Source organism: Bos mutus, chromosome 7, assembly GCF_027580195.1.
Source record: "Bos mutus isolate GX-2022 chromosome 7, NWIPB_WYAK_1.1, whole genome shotgun sequence".
Taxonomy (NCBI): domain Eukaryota; kingdom Metazoa; phylum Chordata; class Mammalia; order Artiodactyla; family Bovidae; genus Bos; species Bos mutus.
Window position 1 is genome coordinate 21,476,873 of NC_091623.1, and position 18,687 is coordinate 21,495,559.

At 37.4% G+C, this 18,687-nt stretch overlaps 1 protein-coding gene across 1 annotated transcript in view; it reads left to right on the top strand.

The window, feature by feature from the left end:
- The window catches only part of ADGRV1 (adhesion G protein-coupled receptor V1), a 542,489-nt gene that overhangs the window by 122,620 nt on the left and 401,182 nt on the right, over window positions 1-18,687 (top strand). Inside the window, 8 exon segments of the mRNA XM_070373127.1 lie at window positions 1,565-1,774; window positions 8,864-8,994; window positions 10,057-10,156; window positions 11,136-11,315; window positions 12,052-12,215; window positions 16,161-16,254; window positions 18,342-18,420; window positions 18,521-18,659. Of these exon segments, the coding sequence (XP_070229228.1) occupies window positions 1,565-1,774; window positions 8,864-8,994; window positions 10,057-10,156; window positions 11,136-11,315; window positions 12,052-12,215; window positions 16,161-16,254; window positions 18,342-18,420; window positions 18,521-18,659 (1,097 nt within the window).

An 18,687-nucleotide genomic window follows, 5' to 3' on the forward strand; every position in this document is an offset into this window, starting at 1 on the left:
TTAGAAAGTGTTCTAGTTTCATTCTTTTACAAGTGGTTGACCAGATTTCCCAGCACCACTTGTTAAAGAGATTGTCTTTAATCCATTGTATATTCTTGCCTCCTTTGTCAAAGATAAGGTGTCCATATGTGCATGGATTTATCTCTGGGCTTTCTATTTTGTTCCATTGATCTATATTTCTGTCTTTGTGCCAGTACCATACTGTCTTGATGACTGTGGCTTTGTAGTAGAGCCTGAAGTCAGGTAGGTTGATTCCTCCAGTTCCATTCTTCTTTCTCAAGATCGCTTTGGCTATTCGAGGTTTTTTGTATTTCCATACAAATTGTGAAGTTATTTGTTCTAGCTCTGTGAAGAATACTGTTGGTAGCTTGATAGGGATTGCATTGAATCTATAAATTGCTTTGGGTAGTATACTCATTTTCACTATATTGATTCTTCCAATCCATGAACATGGTATATTTCTCCATCTATTCGTGTCCTCTTTGATTTCTTTCACCAGTGTTTTATAGTTTTCTATATGTAGGTCTTTAGTTTCTTTAGGTAGATATATTCCTAAGTATTTTATTCTTTCCGTTGCAATGGTGAATGGAATTGTTTCCTTAATTTCTCTTTCTGTTTTCTCATTATTAGTCTATAGGAATGCAAGGGATTTCTGTGTGTTGATTTTATATCCTGCAACTTTACTATAGTCATTGATTAGTTCTAGTAATTTTCTAGTGGAGTCTTTAGAGTTTTCTATGTAGAGGATCATGTCATCTGCAAATAGTGAGAGTTTTACTTCTTCTTTTCCAAATTTTGCATCAAGTGGCCAAAGTATCGGAGTTTCAGCTTCAGCATCAGTCCTGAATATTCATTGGAAGGACTGATGCTGAAGTCCTTCCAATGAATATTCAGGACTGATTTCCTTTAGGTTTGACTGGTTGGATCTCCTTGCTGTCCAAGAGACTCTCAAGAGTCTTCTCCAACACCACAGTTCGAAAGCATCAATTCTTCGGTGCTCAGCTTTCTTTATAGTCCAATTCTCACATCCATGCATGAATGCTGGGAAAACCATAGCTTTGACAAGAGGGACCTTTGTTGGCAAAGTAATATCTCTGCTTTTTAATATGCTGTCTAGGTTGGTCATAACTTTTCTTCCAAGGAGCAAGCATCTTATAATTTCATGGCTGCAGTACATTTGCTTACAGTGACACTAATGTTGCTCAAGATATTGAACTGTTATAATTCACTCATGTATTTTTACTTAAAGGACTTCCCAGGTGGCACGATGGTAAAGAATCCACCTGCCAATGCAGGAGACACAGGTTCAATCCCTGGGTGGGGAAGAATCCTTGGAGGAGAAATTGGCAACCCACTCCAGTATTCTTGCCTGGGAAGTGCCATGAACAGAGGAAGGAGTTTGGCAAGCTGCAGTCTGTGAGGTTGCAGAAAGTCCGACATGACTGAGCAACCAAGCACCCACACATTTTAACTTACCAGTTTTTGAAGGAAGTTATTTTCAGCCTTTGTGAATTCTCTGTTGATGATTTTCTTACTTAGGTTTTATCCCATTAATTCTTCACAGGTGAAACCAAAAAGGTTGCCGTTTTGACCATTTTGGATGACTCTGAGCCAGAGGATGATGAAATCATTGTGGTTAGTTTGGTGTACACGGAAGGTGGAAGTAGAATTTTGCCCAGTTCCGACACCGTCAGAGTGAACATTCTGGCCAATGACAACGTGGCGGGCGTTGTTGGCTTTCAAACCACTTCCAGATCTGTCATAGGTCCTGAAGGTGGGTTCTTTTTATTGCTGAGCACATTCACTCTCTTTTCCATGGAGGTAATTTTTTGTCTTGTCTTTTAAAGTTTCCCATTTTTACAAATTCTTTCATTATTTTGTACAGCTGGGTCTGTTAATATATGTGGAGCTTATTTGGGAGAGGGCTGTATAACTCGATCTGTTTAACTCGATTCAGGAGCCTCACAGATTGGTATTGTGTTCTAGCTTGCCACTCCCCACTAGTGTGATTTTAAGGAAGTTGGTCAAACCTGGGATGCTCAGCTTTCTCATCTGTTAAATTACGGGAAATACTATTTCCTTCATTGGTTTCTGTGTGAGGATTAAATTAGCTCTAAATGCGAAGTGCTTAGCCTAGTTTTAGGCGCATAGCATATGTATGCTAAGGATTAAATGTTGATATTAAATGGTGAAATATTGACTGTTCCAAACAAATAGTAGTTTCTAATCAGTGACTATTTTAGCCTGGATTTTATATTTGTATGGCAGTATATTTATGAACTAAGTGCCAAATTAGAAAATTTATAAAGTATCCCCTTTTCCCATAAAAAAACAGTAATTTCTTTGAAACTTAATATTTTACCTCATTTAGGGTTTACATCAATATAGGGTTTATGTTTATAGGCTGCTTTTTGTTTGTTTAAAGCATCAGGACAATGTTTTTATCTTTGAATAATTCTGTTTGAGATAAAACTGGTATTTATAGATTGTGTTTCACTATAATTTATGTTTAAAAATAATCGTATCTCAAAGATTTAAGAAATGAAAAGGATATAGATCATGCATTTGGACTTTGGTTTTTACGATGAGAAAACTGACACACAAATTAAGTGACTGGACAGAATCCTATAGCTAGTGTTGCGGCTGTGCTGGAGACTGAGGGCATTTTAGTGTGCATCATGTTTTACCTTAGCATATTCCCAACTTGCAAGTTTATTCAACTTAATGCAAATATCTGAGACATTTTCCAACACTCTTCCCTCTTATTAATGGTTTAGAATCTCATATTGTCATAGCAACAGTGAGTAAAAGTGACTAACGAATTGCTGTAAATCCAGTCTAAAGACAGATCATCAACTCTCAAAAAATTATTTGTAGTATAATATGAGTAAAACGTCACCGCAGGGTAAGTTAATCTTAATAATAATGACAACAACAATAACATTTATTGAGTGTTTTCTGCCTGCCAGACATTTTACATCCATTATTTTGCTTAATTTCAACAACAGGGCTATGAAGTGGGTATGATGATATACATCAGGTTTTGACAAGCAAACTGAATGTTTGAGGGACTACCCAGCACGTAGTTATTCATGGTGGGGCTTAAACCTAGTGATGTCTGAATCCAGAGCGTGTGCTGTAGGGCACCTTGGGAGAAGAAGCTTTGTTTTGCTTGAACTTATGTCTACTGCAGAACTTGGCTATGCAGGAATGTCGGGTAAATATTTGAGTTGAAAGAATAATGAATTTGAGTAACAGTGTCCATGTGAGAGGAGGAAATGGGTGAGAGAAGCTGACTCTATCTCGAGTTAGACGAATTGGATTTTTAGAGATAATAGTTGGAATCAGGAAAATTACTAAGATTATGGTGATCGGAGGACGAAAGGCAAGTTGTCAAGGATGGAGCTGTGTGAAATACCAGGTGAGGGCCCAGGAAAGGCAAAAGGCAAAGGAGAGAGGGGAGAGAACGCTCTGCAGCGGAGTGGGAAGAGACCAAGATAAGAGTGTTCTCATTAGTTATCAGAAGAAAGTAAGCCTTGTGTCTGTGCCGTACTAACCTGGGCAACCAGTGAGATTAGATTCCCAAATGGACTAGAGGAAGCAGTAGTAACGGCAGAGGAATTTTAGAGGAGAACTTGGGATGGACAGCAAATTACTGAGGATAAAAGACAGGATGTAGACACCCTGGGGGCAGTTAGCCCCTCAAAGTCTGATCCTCAAGTTGATGTCTTCACACAGAGTGTTTGTTGCTTCTGGTTTGTGACAAGATAAATTCAAAAATTGAAATAATCTTTTCTAGAGACTTTTATAATCTCATTTTGCTGTGAAATCCAAAAGTGATATCTTTGGGCTTATACTTTGTATGTGTGTCCTTTTGACATTTAACTTACCTACTCATTTATTTTTTTTCTGTTTTACAAAAGTGTCAGTCTATGATAGATCAAGGAAAACAAAATAAAAACCCCTTGTCTTTCACTGCTTTAGGGGTGAGAAGCACTGCCTTAGGGGATATTCAGCTTATTGGCTCTGAGAGCAAGGAAAGGAGAAAAACTGGAGAAAGCTGATATGATTATCGTATCATATCTGATACGATAAAGTAGATATAATAAATCTGCTTTATCGTATCAACCTGTGAGCATGACTTTGGTACAGGAAGTAGGACGATGGATTGCATTCATTAGTTAGTACTCGCTAGACTTTTTACATTGTAGATAGTAAAACATAGAGTATTTTGGACTTGTTTTTATTTTGTTGAAGAAATACAGAGAAGAAGGTAATGTAGAAGAAGAGGATAAAAGTGTTAGTTTCATGGAGGGTATAAATTCAGTAACCAGAAAGTATTAGATTTACTGGAGGACTTAAAAGCTGCTCTGTTGCTGCTGCTACTGCTAAGTCGCTTCAGTCCTGTCCGACTCTGTGCGACCCCATAGATGGCAGCCCACCAGGCTCCGCCATCCCTGGGATTCTCCAGGCAAGAACACTGGAGTGGGTTGCCATTTCCTTCTCCAATTTATGAAAGTGAAAAGTGAAAGTGAAGTTGCTCAGTCGTGTCTGACTCTAGCAACCCCATGGACTGCAGCCTACCAGGCTCCTCCATCCATGGGATTTTCTAGGCAAGAGTACTGGAATGGGGTTTTCAGCAATATGATGGGATTTTTTTTCTAGGAGTACAAAAGTATTTGGATGTCCTGGATCACTTTAAGGGGATTCGAACTGTAAAGGAGCTAGTGTCATAACATTCATCTTAAGGAAATCTGGATGGTGGCGGTAGTGGTAGGTTGGGGGCTCTGAAGAAACTTAGGCTCTCTGCTGGGCTCCTAGTCGTCTTGGAGAAACTGCACGTTCTGACTCCCGTGTTCTCTTTCACCTGACTGAACTTAGCCTGAAAGCCAGATTGTGGTCTCTGCAGTTTCCAACAGCTAAATATCTGCAGGAGGATGCAAACAGGAAAAATGATTGATTCTTAAAACACATGGTCCACGTGTGTTATTGGTTAAATAGCCGCTTTATCATATCAACTTGTGAGCATGAGTTTGGTACAGGAAGCAGAAAGATGAATTGCTTTCATTTATTAGTACTCCCTAGACTTTTTACATTTTCCAAATAAAAAATCAAAGAAATTTCTATTTTTTTTTAGTTTACTTTTCTTTCCCTTTCCTCCTGAACCTTTTCTTAGAGTCTAAGTTAATTTTCTTTTTTTCAAAAGCATTATGTTCAGCCTCAAGAATTCAGCATTTTGTGTGTGTATTCTTTATGTTACTGCAAAATTGCATAGAGAAATATATATCACACAGAAGTTTACAAAAATGAAAACTTCAGGGTGATTCTTCAAAGATAACTGCTAAGGAAATGAAATTATAAAAATGCCATGTGTGCTTTGGGCAGTGTTAACATTGCTTTTGACCTAGTGTTGGAGTTTCATTTATGTGATTAGTTTTAAAATGTGGACTGTGCTGAACTTCTGGCTTTAGGATACATTTTCAGTTCATGGGGAAGAATTGCCCTGGTGTTTAACAATATATTGAATTCTGTAAAGTCCTACTTCTACATTTTTGTCCTAAGGCAATTGGATAGATGCCCAGTGGTAAATATTACTTTCTTTCAAATGTAATGGGCAGAATTGAGAAATATGGGAGAGTAGGTTTTTATCGCATGCTGTGTATAAATGCACTCTTTATAAATCTGTGTTAGATGGTTCACTTCACACAGCTCTGCAGCATCAGAATCATTATGTCATGTTCAATAGATTTAAAATATTTCCTTTTCTTAGAGACAGCATATATCTTTTGTAGGCAAATATTTGAACAAGAGATGTGATTCTTTAAAAAATATTTATCAAACTGCTATATTAGAAGCATTCAACTTTCTATCTTAACTGTTCGTATTGACAGTATGTGTTTCGTACTATTTGTATTTCTGTAGTTGTTTTAAATCATTTTCTGTTGTAGAGCACAGTCAATCTGGATGGTACCTGTGTACCATGTATACATGAATCTATTAAAACATGTTTCCCATATTTTAGTTTTCCATTATTGTTATACACATTGTAGTTGATGTTTATCTTTGTGAGAAGAATCCTGATTTGTTTTGCAACAAGTAGATGAAACACTCTGGGTTATTAAAACAAATTTTATGCCTAATTCTCATTTGTGTTAGGCTAGGCCAAGGGTGCATATGATAGATCATGTGCTTAGAGTTAAAATGTATCACTGACTTTTGCTAGACTCTCGACTTCATATCAAGATGATTTTCCAGGAGTTAGACTTTTCCGTAGGGGAGGGCCCTCCCTAGGGCTTCATCTTGGGAAAAAACTAAAAGCAGTGCGTCGAGACATTTGTTATCTGAAAATTTGACTTTCCCTCTCTAGGCCTTATCTTTTGTCCTTCCCTTATATTTAGAAAACTGAGCACCTATTTCTAATTTTTTCCTTTTCCTATATTCTTTGACTCCTTCTCTAGGTAGAAGGTAGCTTTCCGCTAACTTTTCCTAGGAAGCATTTCAAATGGACCTAATTCTTAGCAGTCTTCCTTAAAGAGGCAGAGTTTTTTGATTAATAGAAAATCTTCACATCATTCATACTATTGATATGATTTTCAGTAGCTTTATACAATTATGTGTTTAAGGAATGTTTGATTTACCTTTTATGAGTGTGTGTTGTGCTTCAAATTGTGTTTCTTGTCATATTTTCTTGCAAGTTACTTGCGTGGTATCGTTAAATTTTCAAAAGTGGTCTTAAAATTGGTATTAGACTGAGTATTTTCACATGTAATAAGTTCAGAGGAGATTTTACATCTTCTTAGCATTTCATTTTTAGTTTCACTTTTAATGATGTATTTATTCCCAAATCTCTATGTACCATCTTACAACTGTAATTTTTTCTTATGAAATGTACAGGTTCCCCTTCAACATGGGTTTTCATTGATCTACATTTTTTTTGCCATTTGTATTTTTATTACATATTTAGTAGTTTTTCAAACTTACATAATTTTCATTTTTAAATATTACTATGTTTCCTTGAAATCCATGACTCTATATAACTTTTTATTTGTGTCATCAGACAACACTGTAGGTGAAACAGCTTCATAACTCCAAAGGTCTCTCCATGGCTTTCAATAATAAACCCTTGTGGAATTCTGCATGGTATACAAAAGAGCTACTCTAGGGTTTCATGACAGTGTCTGTGTTTTATTCCTCTGAGTTATACAAGTATAAATGTTTTGGATGGTATGGCAATTATTGCTGACTGTACCCATTCTTTCAGTTATATCCTAACCTTTGGACATTCTAATAGTGTTTCCTTTCTGTTTCGAAAAAATCCAAGTCATAGCCTCCTAACATGATACAATTAAAAATTTTTTTCATATTGAAACATTTTAAAATGTATACATTAAATATTGAATTGTTTGGGAAATTTTATTTAGAAGTCTATCTGATGTTTTTGCTGTCTTATATTTTCTGCTGTCCCAAAATAATTTATTGCATTAAAGTTATGTGTGCTCAAATTTAGTATGAAAAATTTTTGTTTATTAGTAATTAAAAAATTGAGGGTAAGAGGAGAAAGGGGTGACAGAGGATGAGATGGTTGGATGGCATCACTGACTCAATGGACATGAGTTTGAGGAAACTCAGGGAGATAGTGATGGACAGAGAAGCCTGGTGTGCTGCAGTTCATGGGGTTGCAAAGAGTCAGACACGACTTAGTGACTGAACAACAACAAATTGAAATTAAGATAATCTCTAAATTAATTAATTTATGATATTTTAAGAAACCTGTTAGAAGTAATTATTTAATTTTTTTATTTTCAAGAGTAAAAAAGCTGTGGTAGTTAAAATATATTTGGAAAAGCTGTTCATATTTTTATTGCTATTCTCCTTTAAAAAAGGTCAGAAGTATTTAACTTGTTTAGATAACTAAATAAAAGTGATTTTTTAAATGTATATGCATAGATTTCAACTATATGTCTGTGCTATAAAATTTGAATAAGGATGTGTTCTTTTAAAGCTTTTTAAACATTAATTCACTTATCTTTTAAAAATTATTATTATATTTTAGTACTATGCTTAGTATAATGTGTTCATCATCATCAGAATTTTGAATGCAGCATATTTTCAGCAAGCCATCACCAGTTTCCATAGGAGCTTACTTTTCACTTTAAGTAATTTAGAAGAGAAGTCTGTTTTGATTTTCTTAAGTTTTATAAAGTATTATATGAGGATAAAAGCCAGGAATGGAAAGTATCTAAAATGCCTCAATTATCCAGGAAGGATAACTGTAACTTTGGTGAAGTTACAGAGGTTGATATACAGATTTGACACTTTTCCTTTGTATTTCTTTTTATAAAACAAAATCATTGATGGTATATGTAAGTTACAATTTAAAGAAATGTGATTTTCAGGTATTTGCAAGCATTTTTATGCATGCATTGTGTAAAATCACATTGCATACCAGTGTAAGGAATTTGTGTCCTTTTGAGAAGTGAAGAAAGAATTTACTTATATTATTGCGAGTTTTGACCATGAGGACTTAATTATTAAATTTTCAGAACATTTCTGTTCTGGTGCATGTTTTGGAGTGTATAAAAAGTTTGTGTTTTCCATTTTAGCATGTGCTTTTTAACTTTTACACATTAAACTTCCTGAAGTTCTACTAAATGGAAGTATTTAGAAGTGGAATCAGCAGTAATGTGTTAACAAGCACTAAGCATGTATAAAGCTTCTAGAAAATTGCAAACAGACCAGGTTTGTAATGTTCTTAGAAAAGGCGTTGTAGCAGTTGCATGTGTGGGATTTGGGTTTTGTTGACTTCAAATGAATAAGTTCATTTTACATTAAACATTCATCAATTTGTACATTTGACTTGCAGGAGAAATCTTACAGTTCCATGTGATAAGAACACCCCCTGGTCGAGGAAATGTTACTGTTAACTGGAAAATTATTGGGCAAAACCTAGAATTCAATTTTGCTAACTCTACTGGTCAACTCTTCTTTCCTGAGGTAATAGCACCAAGAAAAACTGCACTAAACTTCTTGGAGGAAACTGTGTTTTGTGAGGAAAATGGGAAAATTCTGATGATATAATAGAAGGATTAACAGAGATTGATGAGGGAGCTACTTCCTTAGGAACTCAAAGGATTTCTAAGACTTCAGGAGGGGGTTTGTTTTTGTACATGTGCTTGCATGACTAGATCTCCTTTAAGCAAACAGAAAACGCTGGCTTCGTATCTGGGGCAAGCCCTCTCGGCCTCCTGCCCGCCCAGTGTTGGTGGCAGCTGTGTCATTCTGCAGATGATGAGCACTCTCGTCCCTCTTTGCTTACTCCTCACTCTCTTGGAACGTTAATTGCCCTTGGAACTTAAATGTTTCACTGCTATGAAACAGCTAATATAGCCCTAGAAACAAATGTCTTTTTATCTCTTGTTCACACAGTGTTTTTGAGCTTGCATTTAGGTATTCTTTCTGATATTTGGAAAGAAGATGATTGGTGAAAGATAGCTATGTAAAAGCAGCTCTTGGGTACTAAGTTAGTGCTACTTCACTGTTACTCTTCATCTTCTCTTTTCCACCCTCACTTGATAGGAATTCTCGTTTGCTGACGTGTTTAATTCTTTTTCTCTTCATTTCCACTGCCTAAACATAAGCCAAACCTTTATAACCTTCTCCCTTGATTACTTGATTACATTTGACTTCTGTTAACTGGTTCCCTAAAACACTGGTCTTGTTTTCCATACTCCAGTTATTCCCATTCACCACTGCCATAGAAATCTCTCCGGACAGTTAGTTGCATTGTCTGGAATTTTTAGTAGTGCTACATTGCTTATTAGATAAGATCTACATACATTAACTCAGCACTCAAAATCTTCTCGTTTGTTCTCTATCTACTTTAAGCCTGTTTTCCTAGGAGTCATGTTTTCCTTTTTAATATATAATTTATTTTTAAGCCACAGAACAGTGTACGTGAAGCTATGTTTGGGTGCACGGTTTATAAAGACAGTAAAAGTAGAAGATAGTTTGTGCTCAGTGACAGTAGAGGGATGAATTTCTTTGTGTTTGATACAGGGATCATTGAATAAAACAATATCTGTGCATTTGTTGGATGACAATATTCCTGAGGAGAAAGAAGTATACCAGGTCATTCTGTATGATGTCAGGACACAAGGTAATGCAGAATTTTATTGTTATTTTTCTGGTATGTTATTTTCAGAAAAAATAATAGTTGCTATCTATATTTAACGATCGGAGAAGGCAATGGCACCCCACTCCAGTACTCTTGCCTGGAAAATCCCATGGATGGAGGACCCTGGTAGGCTGCAGTCCATGGGGTCACTAAGAGTCGGACACGACTGAGCGATTTCACTTTAATTTTTCACTTTCATGCATTGGAGAAGGAAATGGCAACCCACTCCAGTGTTCTTGCCTGGAGAATCCCAGGGACGGGAGAGCCTGGTGGGCTGCCGTCTGTGGGGTCGCACAGAGTCGGACATGACTGAAGCGACTTAGCAGCAGCAGCAGCAGCAGCAGCAGCAATATTTAACGATTAGGTGGATACCGATTTAAAAAATGTTACTTTAAATATCATCTGCCCTGTAACAGTTTAGATCCAAACAAATCAGCTCAGCATGAAAATACTTATAGATTCAGTTAAAAACTCTAGAATTTTTGCTAAGTATTTCCTATGGAATAAAATACATCTCCAAAGGTAGAATTTGGTGAAATTAATTTTATACTCAGTTCAGTTTAGTCGCTCAGTTGTGTCAGACTCTTTGCAACCCCATGAACCGCAGCACGTCGGCCTCCCTGTCCATCACCATCTCCCAGTTTGGATTCTGGATCAGTTATATGGGATAAATTAGATTTAGTAATTTGTGTAAGTAATCTGGGTATTTTCCTCAGTTTCTGATCACTTTCTGTAATTCAGATGACCAGTACAGCAACTAATAACAATAACTGGTCAAGCAAGAAAGAATCAGGATTTACTGCCTAAGAAGAAGAGAGGTAAAAGGCAGCTTCTGTTAGAGAAGTAACAGTAACCACTTTCTCTTACTTCACTGTGTTTCAGAGGGTGAGATTATATTTTAAGTGTTTAGCAGTTAATGCCAAATCACCCTTAGATTTCTTGTGGTCCCTGACTTTCTTAGGAGTATCACCAGCAGGCGCAGCTCTGCTCGACGCTCAAGGATACGCAGCTGTTCTGACCGTAGAAGCCAGTGATGAACCACACGGAGTGTTAAATTTTGCTCTTTCATCAAGATTTGTTTTGCTGCAGGAGGCTAACACAACAGTTAAGCTTTTCATCAACAGAGAATTCGGATCTCTAGGTTTGTGTTACTCTAGAATGAATGGAATTTCCAGGCAGGTGCTTTTTAAGTATTCTACTAGGGTGGATGAAAGTCATTGCTAAAATAAACCATGAATGGGGAAAAAAATGAATATTGTACTATCTAGTATCACAAAATGCTGTACAATGTACAGTCATACAGCATATGATAGCGGGTGGGCTATGGGTCCACTAACTGAGCTGGGCTTGGCCCAGGGTGACTCTGTTCCAGTATGCCTCTCATTCTTCTCCTGCCACCGGTAGAGGCACTGAGGGCGAGCAAAAACATGCAGACTCCATCAGGTCTAGGTTCAGAACTAGCACACAGTCACTTTGTCTTTGCGCTAGCAGCCAAAATAAGTCACACAGTCAACCCAAAGTCTAGAGACAGGGTGGTCTGCCTTGCCCACAGCGCAGTATCACTGAGCCATTACATGGTAAAGGCCAGAAACATAGGAAGGGGTGAAGAATTGGGGGCCAACAGTGTAGCTACTGAGGTGCTTTTACAAAAGTCAAAAAGCTCGTAGTGTTATTTTTAAAAATTTATTTATTTTTAATTGAAGGATGTTTGCTTTACAATATTGTGTTGGTTTCTGTCATTCATCAACATGAACTGGCCATAGGTATACCTTTGGCCATAGGTATACCTTTGGTATACCTTTGTCCCCTCCGTCTTGAACCTCCTATTTTTTAAAAAAATTTTAATTATAAAATCTTTTCCCATCCAATTCACTTAGGAGCAGTTAATGTCACGTATGCCACAGTTCCTGGAATGTTGAGCCAAAAGAACCAGACAGAAGGAAACCTCGCTGAGCCAGATGTGGACTTTGTCCCGGTCGTTGGCTTTCTGATTTTAGAAGAAGGGGAAACAGCAGGAGCCATCGACATTACCATCCTTGAGGTAAAACACTTATTTTGCTGTTGCTGCACTAAACGTGAATAGCCAGGTAACAAGTAGAAATCGATTAAATGCTCTGGTGCCTTTAAATCAGCTTATTTCTTTCTGTGATTTCTTTTTTTAACCACACAGGGATTCTGTTCTTGTCTAGACAGGGTCATCTGTTGTTGTGTATTTTATTATAGAAACAACTTTTGATAAAGAAAATTTCTTTAGAGAAGTCCCCTTTAAGATGGCATTGGCCTGAGAGATTCCAGAGGAGCATTTTGATTACTCCGAAGGATTCATTGGAGCAGTGAAGCCATGTAGGTCAGGTCTTAGTTGTTAAGACTGGTTAAATTAGAGATAGCAGGAAACTCACCAGAGGCTGATGGTATAAGATGTGATTATGGTCAAGCTTAAAGTAATCATTGGTGACTGAAATTGTGTTTTAAATGATTTTTCACATTGCAGAATCTTGTGCTGCTTTGGGACCTGGTGTTTCAACTACCTAAATTCACTTCCAAGAGGTTTATGAAAATAATACCTATGGAGAGAGTAGGAGATGACTGTGAGGCAGAGGGTGGAGGAGGGAGAGAGTGAATATTGCTTTAGAAAATGAATTTTCAATTACTGTGTATTTTGGGGGTTCTGTTTCTTAAAAATTCTTATTTTCTCAGAAGCTTTTTACATTTACAAAATTATAAGTACTAAACCATCGACCATCTGAAGTCGGTAAAGAATGTTTTGTTCATTACTGTGACACTGTGACCTAATACAATAATTTGAGAATTCAAATTAAGCTAAAGCTGTAAGATGAAAGGTAATATTATTTCAGTCTGTGACATACGACACAGGATTTAATGAAACTTTAAGGTGATCTTCTTTCAAATATAGTATCTGTTAATGTAACAATAAAAATAAATTATTCCTCAGATACGTTAGTTTTTAAAGCAGAAAGTCGCCTTTCAGAGGTCTAGTTTACAGAGTCTTGTTCTATGAACACAGAATTTCAAAGTTTCCTTTGTTTCTCCCTAGGTCTTTGTAGCTCTTTCTGTTCTTAGACTATTAGCACAAGATTAAAAGACCACAAGTCTGTATGTGCAGAAATAAACCAGGCCGGGGGGATATATACAGTCTATGCAGACTGAGGAGAGTTGTTCCGTGGGGATGGAGTACAGTGAGGGTAGATGGGAGACAGTCCCTGTACATCACTGATTTTGTAATTCATTGGTCTGTGTATTATAGAAGACAGAGCCAGTGACTTGTATTTTCTTAATTTTTCATGTGGCAACATATCTCCATTAAATAAAATGAAGAGAGAGATATATATACTGATATTATGTATTCATATATATATGTATACACAATGGATTTCTGTGTAGATATTGCTGTCTGTCTAGTTGCTGATGATGTGGTTTTGCTAGTCCTCCTGTTTTGAGCACCTGCCTTGTTAGTCATTAATCATAGTATTGTATGAAAATTAACCATCACTAGTATCTATCACTCTGTAGGGACTCGCTCTAGGGCCAGGTACTCCATATACATTATGTATAACCAGTTTTACATATTTTTAATCAATATCCTCAAAGTAGCTGTTATTTCCCTCATTATAAATTGGAATTGGACTTCCCCTAATGGTCTAGTGGTTAAGCATCTGCTATGCATTATGTTTAACCAGTTTTACATATTTTTAATCAATATCCCCCAAAAAAGAAAGGGAAAGTGAAGTCGCTCAGTCCTGTCCAACTCTTTGCGACCCCATTGTAGCCTACCACGCTCCTCCATCCGTGGGATTTTCCAGGCAAGAGTACTCGAGTGGGTTGCCATTTCCTTCTCCAGGGCATCATCCTGACCCAGGGATTGAACCTGGGTCTCCTGCATTGTAGGCAGATGCTTTACCATCTGAGCCACCAGGGAAGTCCCCAAAGTAGCTGATTTTTCCTTCATTATAAATTGGAATTGGATTTCCCTGGTGGTCCATCTGCATGCTGATGCAGGGGACACGGGTTCGATCCCTGCTCCAGGAAGATCCCATGTGCTGCAGGACAACTAAACCTGTGCACTACAATGGCTGAGTCTGTGCTCTAGAGCCCAGGAGCCGCTGCTGCTGAAGCCCGCCAGCCCTAGAACCTGTGCTCTGCAGCAAGAGAAGCCTCTGCAATGAGAAGCCTGTGCACGGCAACTAGAGGGTGGCCGCTGCTCACCGCAGCTAGAGAAAGCCCACGTGCAGTAACGAACACCCGGTGTGGCCAAAAAAAAAAGGATGACAGAATTGAGGCCTGAAAGTTTTAACAACTCACCTGAAATTACAGAAATGCTGTACTAGGTCTCTTTGACTACAAAACCTGTGTTTTTCCCACCGCGTTATTCTGTTCTTCACTCTTAATTGGATGTGAAAGCAGTTTAAAATCTTTTACTCTTATTATATTTCAAATAATATTAAGCTTGTATAGTTATATAATTGGTTTACATATTAGTCCAGGTAAAAACTGAAATCAATATAAAATGATTTCATGTGGTTCACCATAATAATGTAACATCAGGTATAAAAGTTTAATAGTTTTATGTTTTTTTAAAAAAAATTTCAGCTTTATTGAAGTACAGTTAACCCATACTGCATGGTAAACTTATGTAAAGTCTTAAAAAGTATATAAAATTGGAAGGTAGTTAAAGCATATATTGTGTTGATTTGATTTATATTTACATGTGAAAGGATTCTGCATATCTAGTTAACACCTCCATCACCTCATGTGTTTATCTTTTTGTGTGTGTGTGAACATACATGTTCTACTCTACCAGCAAATTTCAGTTACACAGTAAGGTGTTGTCAGCTGGAATCACCGTGTTTTACTTTAGATCCTGAGATCTTAGTCATCCTTAGCTAAGTTTGTACTCTTTTACCAATTCCTTCCCTATCCCCACCCCCAACTTCCCCACCTAGCCCCTGACAACTGGTTTTCTATTCTCTGTTTTATGAGTATGACTCTTTTTTTTTTATATTCCGCATATAAGTTCTACCATACAGTATGGTAGAACTTTGTCTGGCTTATTTCACTTAGCATAATGCCTTCAAGATCCATCTTTGTTATCAAAACGAATGGTTTCCTTCTTTCTTGTGGCTGAATAATGTTCCATCTTACGTACCACATCTCACCCCTTCATCTGTTGATGGACACTTAGGCTGTTTCTGTAACTTGGCCATTGTGAATAATGCTGTAATGAATATGGGAGTGCGTATACCTCGTCATTATTCTATTTTCATTTCCTTTGGATAAATACCCAGGTGTACGATTGCTGGTGGTTCTATTTCTAAGTTTCTCAGGAGCCTTCATATCGTTTTGCACAGTGACTGCACCAGTGTACACTCTCACCAACAGTGTAAGGGGTCCCTTTCTCCACATTCTCACCAACACTGATAGCTTTTGGATAATAGCCATTCTAACAGGTGTGAAGTGATGTCTCATTGTGGTTCTGACTTGCATTTCTATGATGGTTAGTGACATTGAGCGCATTTTCATGCACAGGTTGGCCATTTGTATATCCTCCTTGGAAAAATTTCTATTCCATTCCTCTGCATTTTAAATCCGATTATTTGTTGTTTTGCTATTGACTTATACGACTGTTAAAATATATTTTGGATCTTTGTGATTTGCAAATATTTTCTTCCATTCGATCGGTTGCCTTTTGTTTTGCTGGTGTTTTCTTCTGCTATGCGGAAGCTTTTCAGTTTGATGTAGTTCCACTTTTTATTTTTGCTTTTGTTTTTGGTGTTAAATCCAAAAAAATCATTGCTAAGGCATGTTTTTTTTCCTGACTTAAATCTTTTCTACTCTGTGTTTGGATTTTTATGTTTTCTGTATACCATTTAAATATATATATTTAAAAGATAATTTCAAAAAGCAGCTTGTAAGAGGTAATTACTTTGAGAGCATAATTGTAGAGAATTTAATGGGTGAATTTTTGCAGGACGATATACCAGAACTAGAAGAATATTTCCTCGTGAATTTAACTCATGTGGAACTTATCATGGCTCCTTTCACTTCATTTCCTCCTAGATTAGGTATGCTGGCCTTGTTTGTTTGTTTGTTTGTTTCTGTTTACTCACTGCAAATGAAATAAAATTTCTTCAGTTTTTAATCAGAAATGATCATTGTGAAGTTTGCTAATCTCAGCTATATGTGAAAATATGGTGAGCTTTTAGGTTTAAAGACCCTCATATATTGTAGTTGTGTGCATCGAACAGCATAAAGACGTTTAAGAATTCCTGTGTGATGCTTCTTTAAACATTGCAATTATTTTATAAACAAATTTGTAATCTTCAAAATAGAATTAGTTCTTATGAAGTCATGTTCCTTTCAAAATTTAATTTGCTGTTTTCATTAGATCTCCAGATTATCAGGTGTTTTTATTTTCTCTTAGATTAAGAACAGCATTTGTTTGTTGTGTTCTCTGCTTCTGTTTTGACTTTTTATCTCTTTCCTTTCATGCTTTAGAAAAGACTCAGTTAATTCGTTACAGACTGAAAGGTAAAACTTGAACCTCGGTACAAATTTATGTAGATTACTTTAAAAAGAGAAATTCTTCCTATTAACACACAAACTCCTGCTCACAATTTGGACAGTCGATACTGGAAAGTTTTTTGGAAACTTTCAGATGTGATGGCCTGGTGGGGGGGGCGGGGTGTGGTGAGTAGCACTGAGGTCGCCTGCTCCCTGTGCCTTGGTTAGACGGTGTTCCTGGCAGAGGGGAGATGAGTCTGGGTTAAAGGCGGAGAAGCATGGCCCTGAACTGTGGCCTGAGGAGTGGGACTTCCTCACTCACTTCTGCTCAGTGTGACAACTTTGAAAGTAGCAGAAGGGAATAATCCGTTTTTAATTTATTATTTGGAAAGTTTCCATTTTTACACAAAAGAAATACATGAGTCCAATGACTAGGCTGTTTATATCAAGCAGTTACTACAAGGTTATTATTGTTCACACTAAGAAAATTCACGGAGTACATCATCTTCCCTGTACTCAGAGATAATTTGAACAATTTAGCTTTGGGTTAGTGCTTTCTAACGCTCTTAATCCCAAGTGTTGTGTGTATTAGGACCCTCATTCCTTAGTAGTAGTCCTCGTAGTAGTGTTAGTCACCCAGTTGTGTCCGACTCTGCAACCCCATGCACTGTAGCCCGCCAGGCTCCTCTGTCCATGGGATTCTTCAGGCAAGAACACTGGAGTGGGTTGCCATTTCCTTCTTCAGGGGATCTTCCCAACCCAGGGATCGAACCCGGGTCTCTTGCATTGCAGGCAGATTCTTTACTGTCTGTTATGTTTGCCCATTTTACAGATGAGGGAGCTGAGGCTTAGAGAAGCTAGGAATCATGCTGCAGTCACGCAGCTAGGAAATGATGGGACTGGGCCTCTGCCCTGTAGCCTCTAGTCACAAGTCCTGATGTTGTATTCTTCCTCGACGTTATTGATCTCCTGACTCATAGAGAATGCCACTCTCCTTACCCTTCTTCACCTAGACAGCTGTCATAAGGATCTGAGAGTAAGGTGGAGCTTCTGAAATTTAAAAGATAAAAATCAAACATATTAAAAAACAGAGCAAAACAGTAACTGGTTTAGTTACTATTTCAAGACTGAATAACAGATATTGGTAACATACTGAGCTTGGTGAACAGTGTAATACAGAATAAAAAGGGATTCGAAAATTTACGTTAAGCTTAGTCTTTATTCCACCTAACCTTTCCCCTTCTTTCCCACCCATCCCAACTTCTGTTTGTACCCCTGTCTCTCTCTGTCTCTTTGATGTCTGTATTTTTCTCTGCATTTCCTCTCTTTCTTGCCCCAGTTTTTCCTTCTTCTTTCTACTTCTTGCAGCTATCCCCATTTTCCTTTCCTCTTGAAATGGATTAAAATAATAGAAATAAAACCAGGTCTCCAATTGCTTATTTTATCCTGTTCTCAGTTGATTAGATTTCTATGCATTAGTGGTTCTTGTTAGCAAAAGCTTGCTTACTCATACAAGTATTTGTATCTTAGCATCTTTTGATTAGTGTTGACAGTACCTCTGTATACCAAAGGTATGGTCTTTAAATTCTGCATCAAATAGTTCTCTTTTTAAATGCTTATTTAAAGATATGTTTCTGTGCTTTTTCAGATTCAGAGGGCTTGACTGCCCAAATCATCATTGATGCGAATGATGGTGCTCGAGGCATAATTGAGTGGCGACAGAGCAGGTAAAGCCAAGGCTGTGTGAGAGCGCTTAACTGAGTTTCAGATTCTTTACTATCTAGTGAATAAAAGCTTGTAGAAATGAATGTTTTCTCTTTATCATAGGTTTGAAGTAAATGAAACCCAAGGAAGTCTAACGTTGGTAGCCCAGAGGAGGACAGGGGCTCTTGGCCACGTTTCCCTGTTTGTGTATGCCCAGAATTTGGAAGCACAGCTGGGAGTGGATTACGCCTTTACACCAATGGTGAATTCATTGACAGTTACAGGGATTT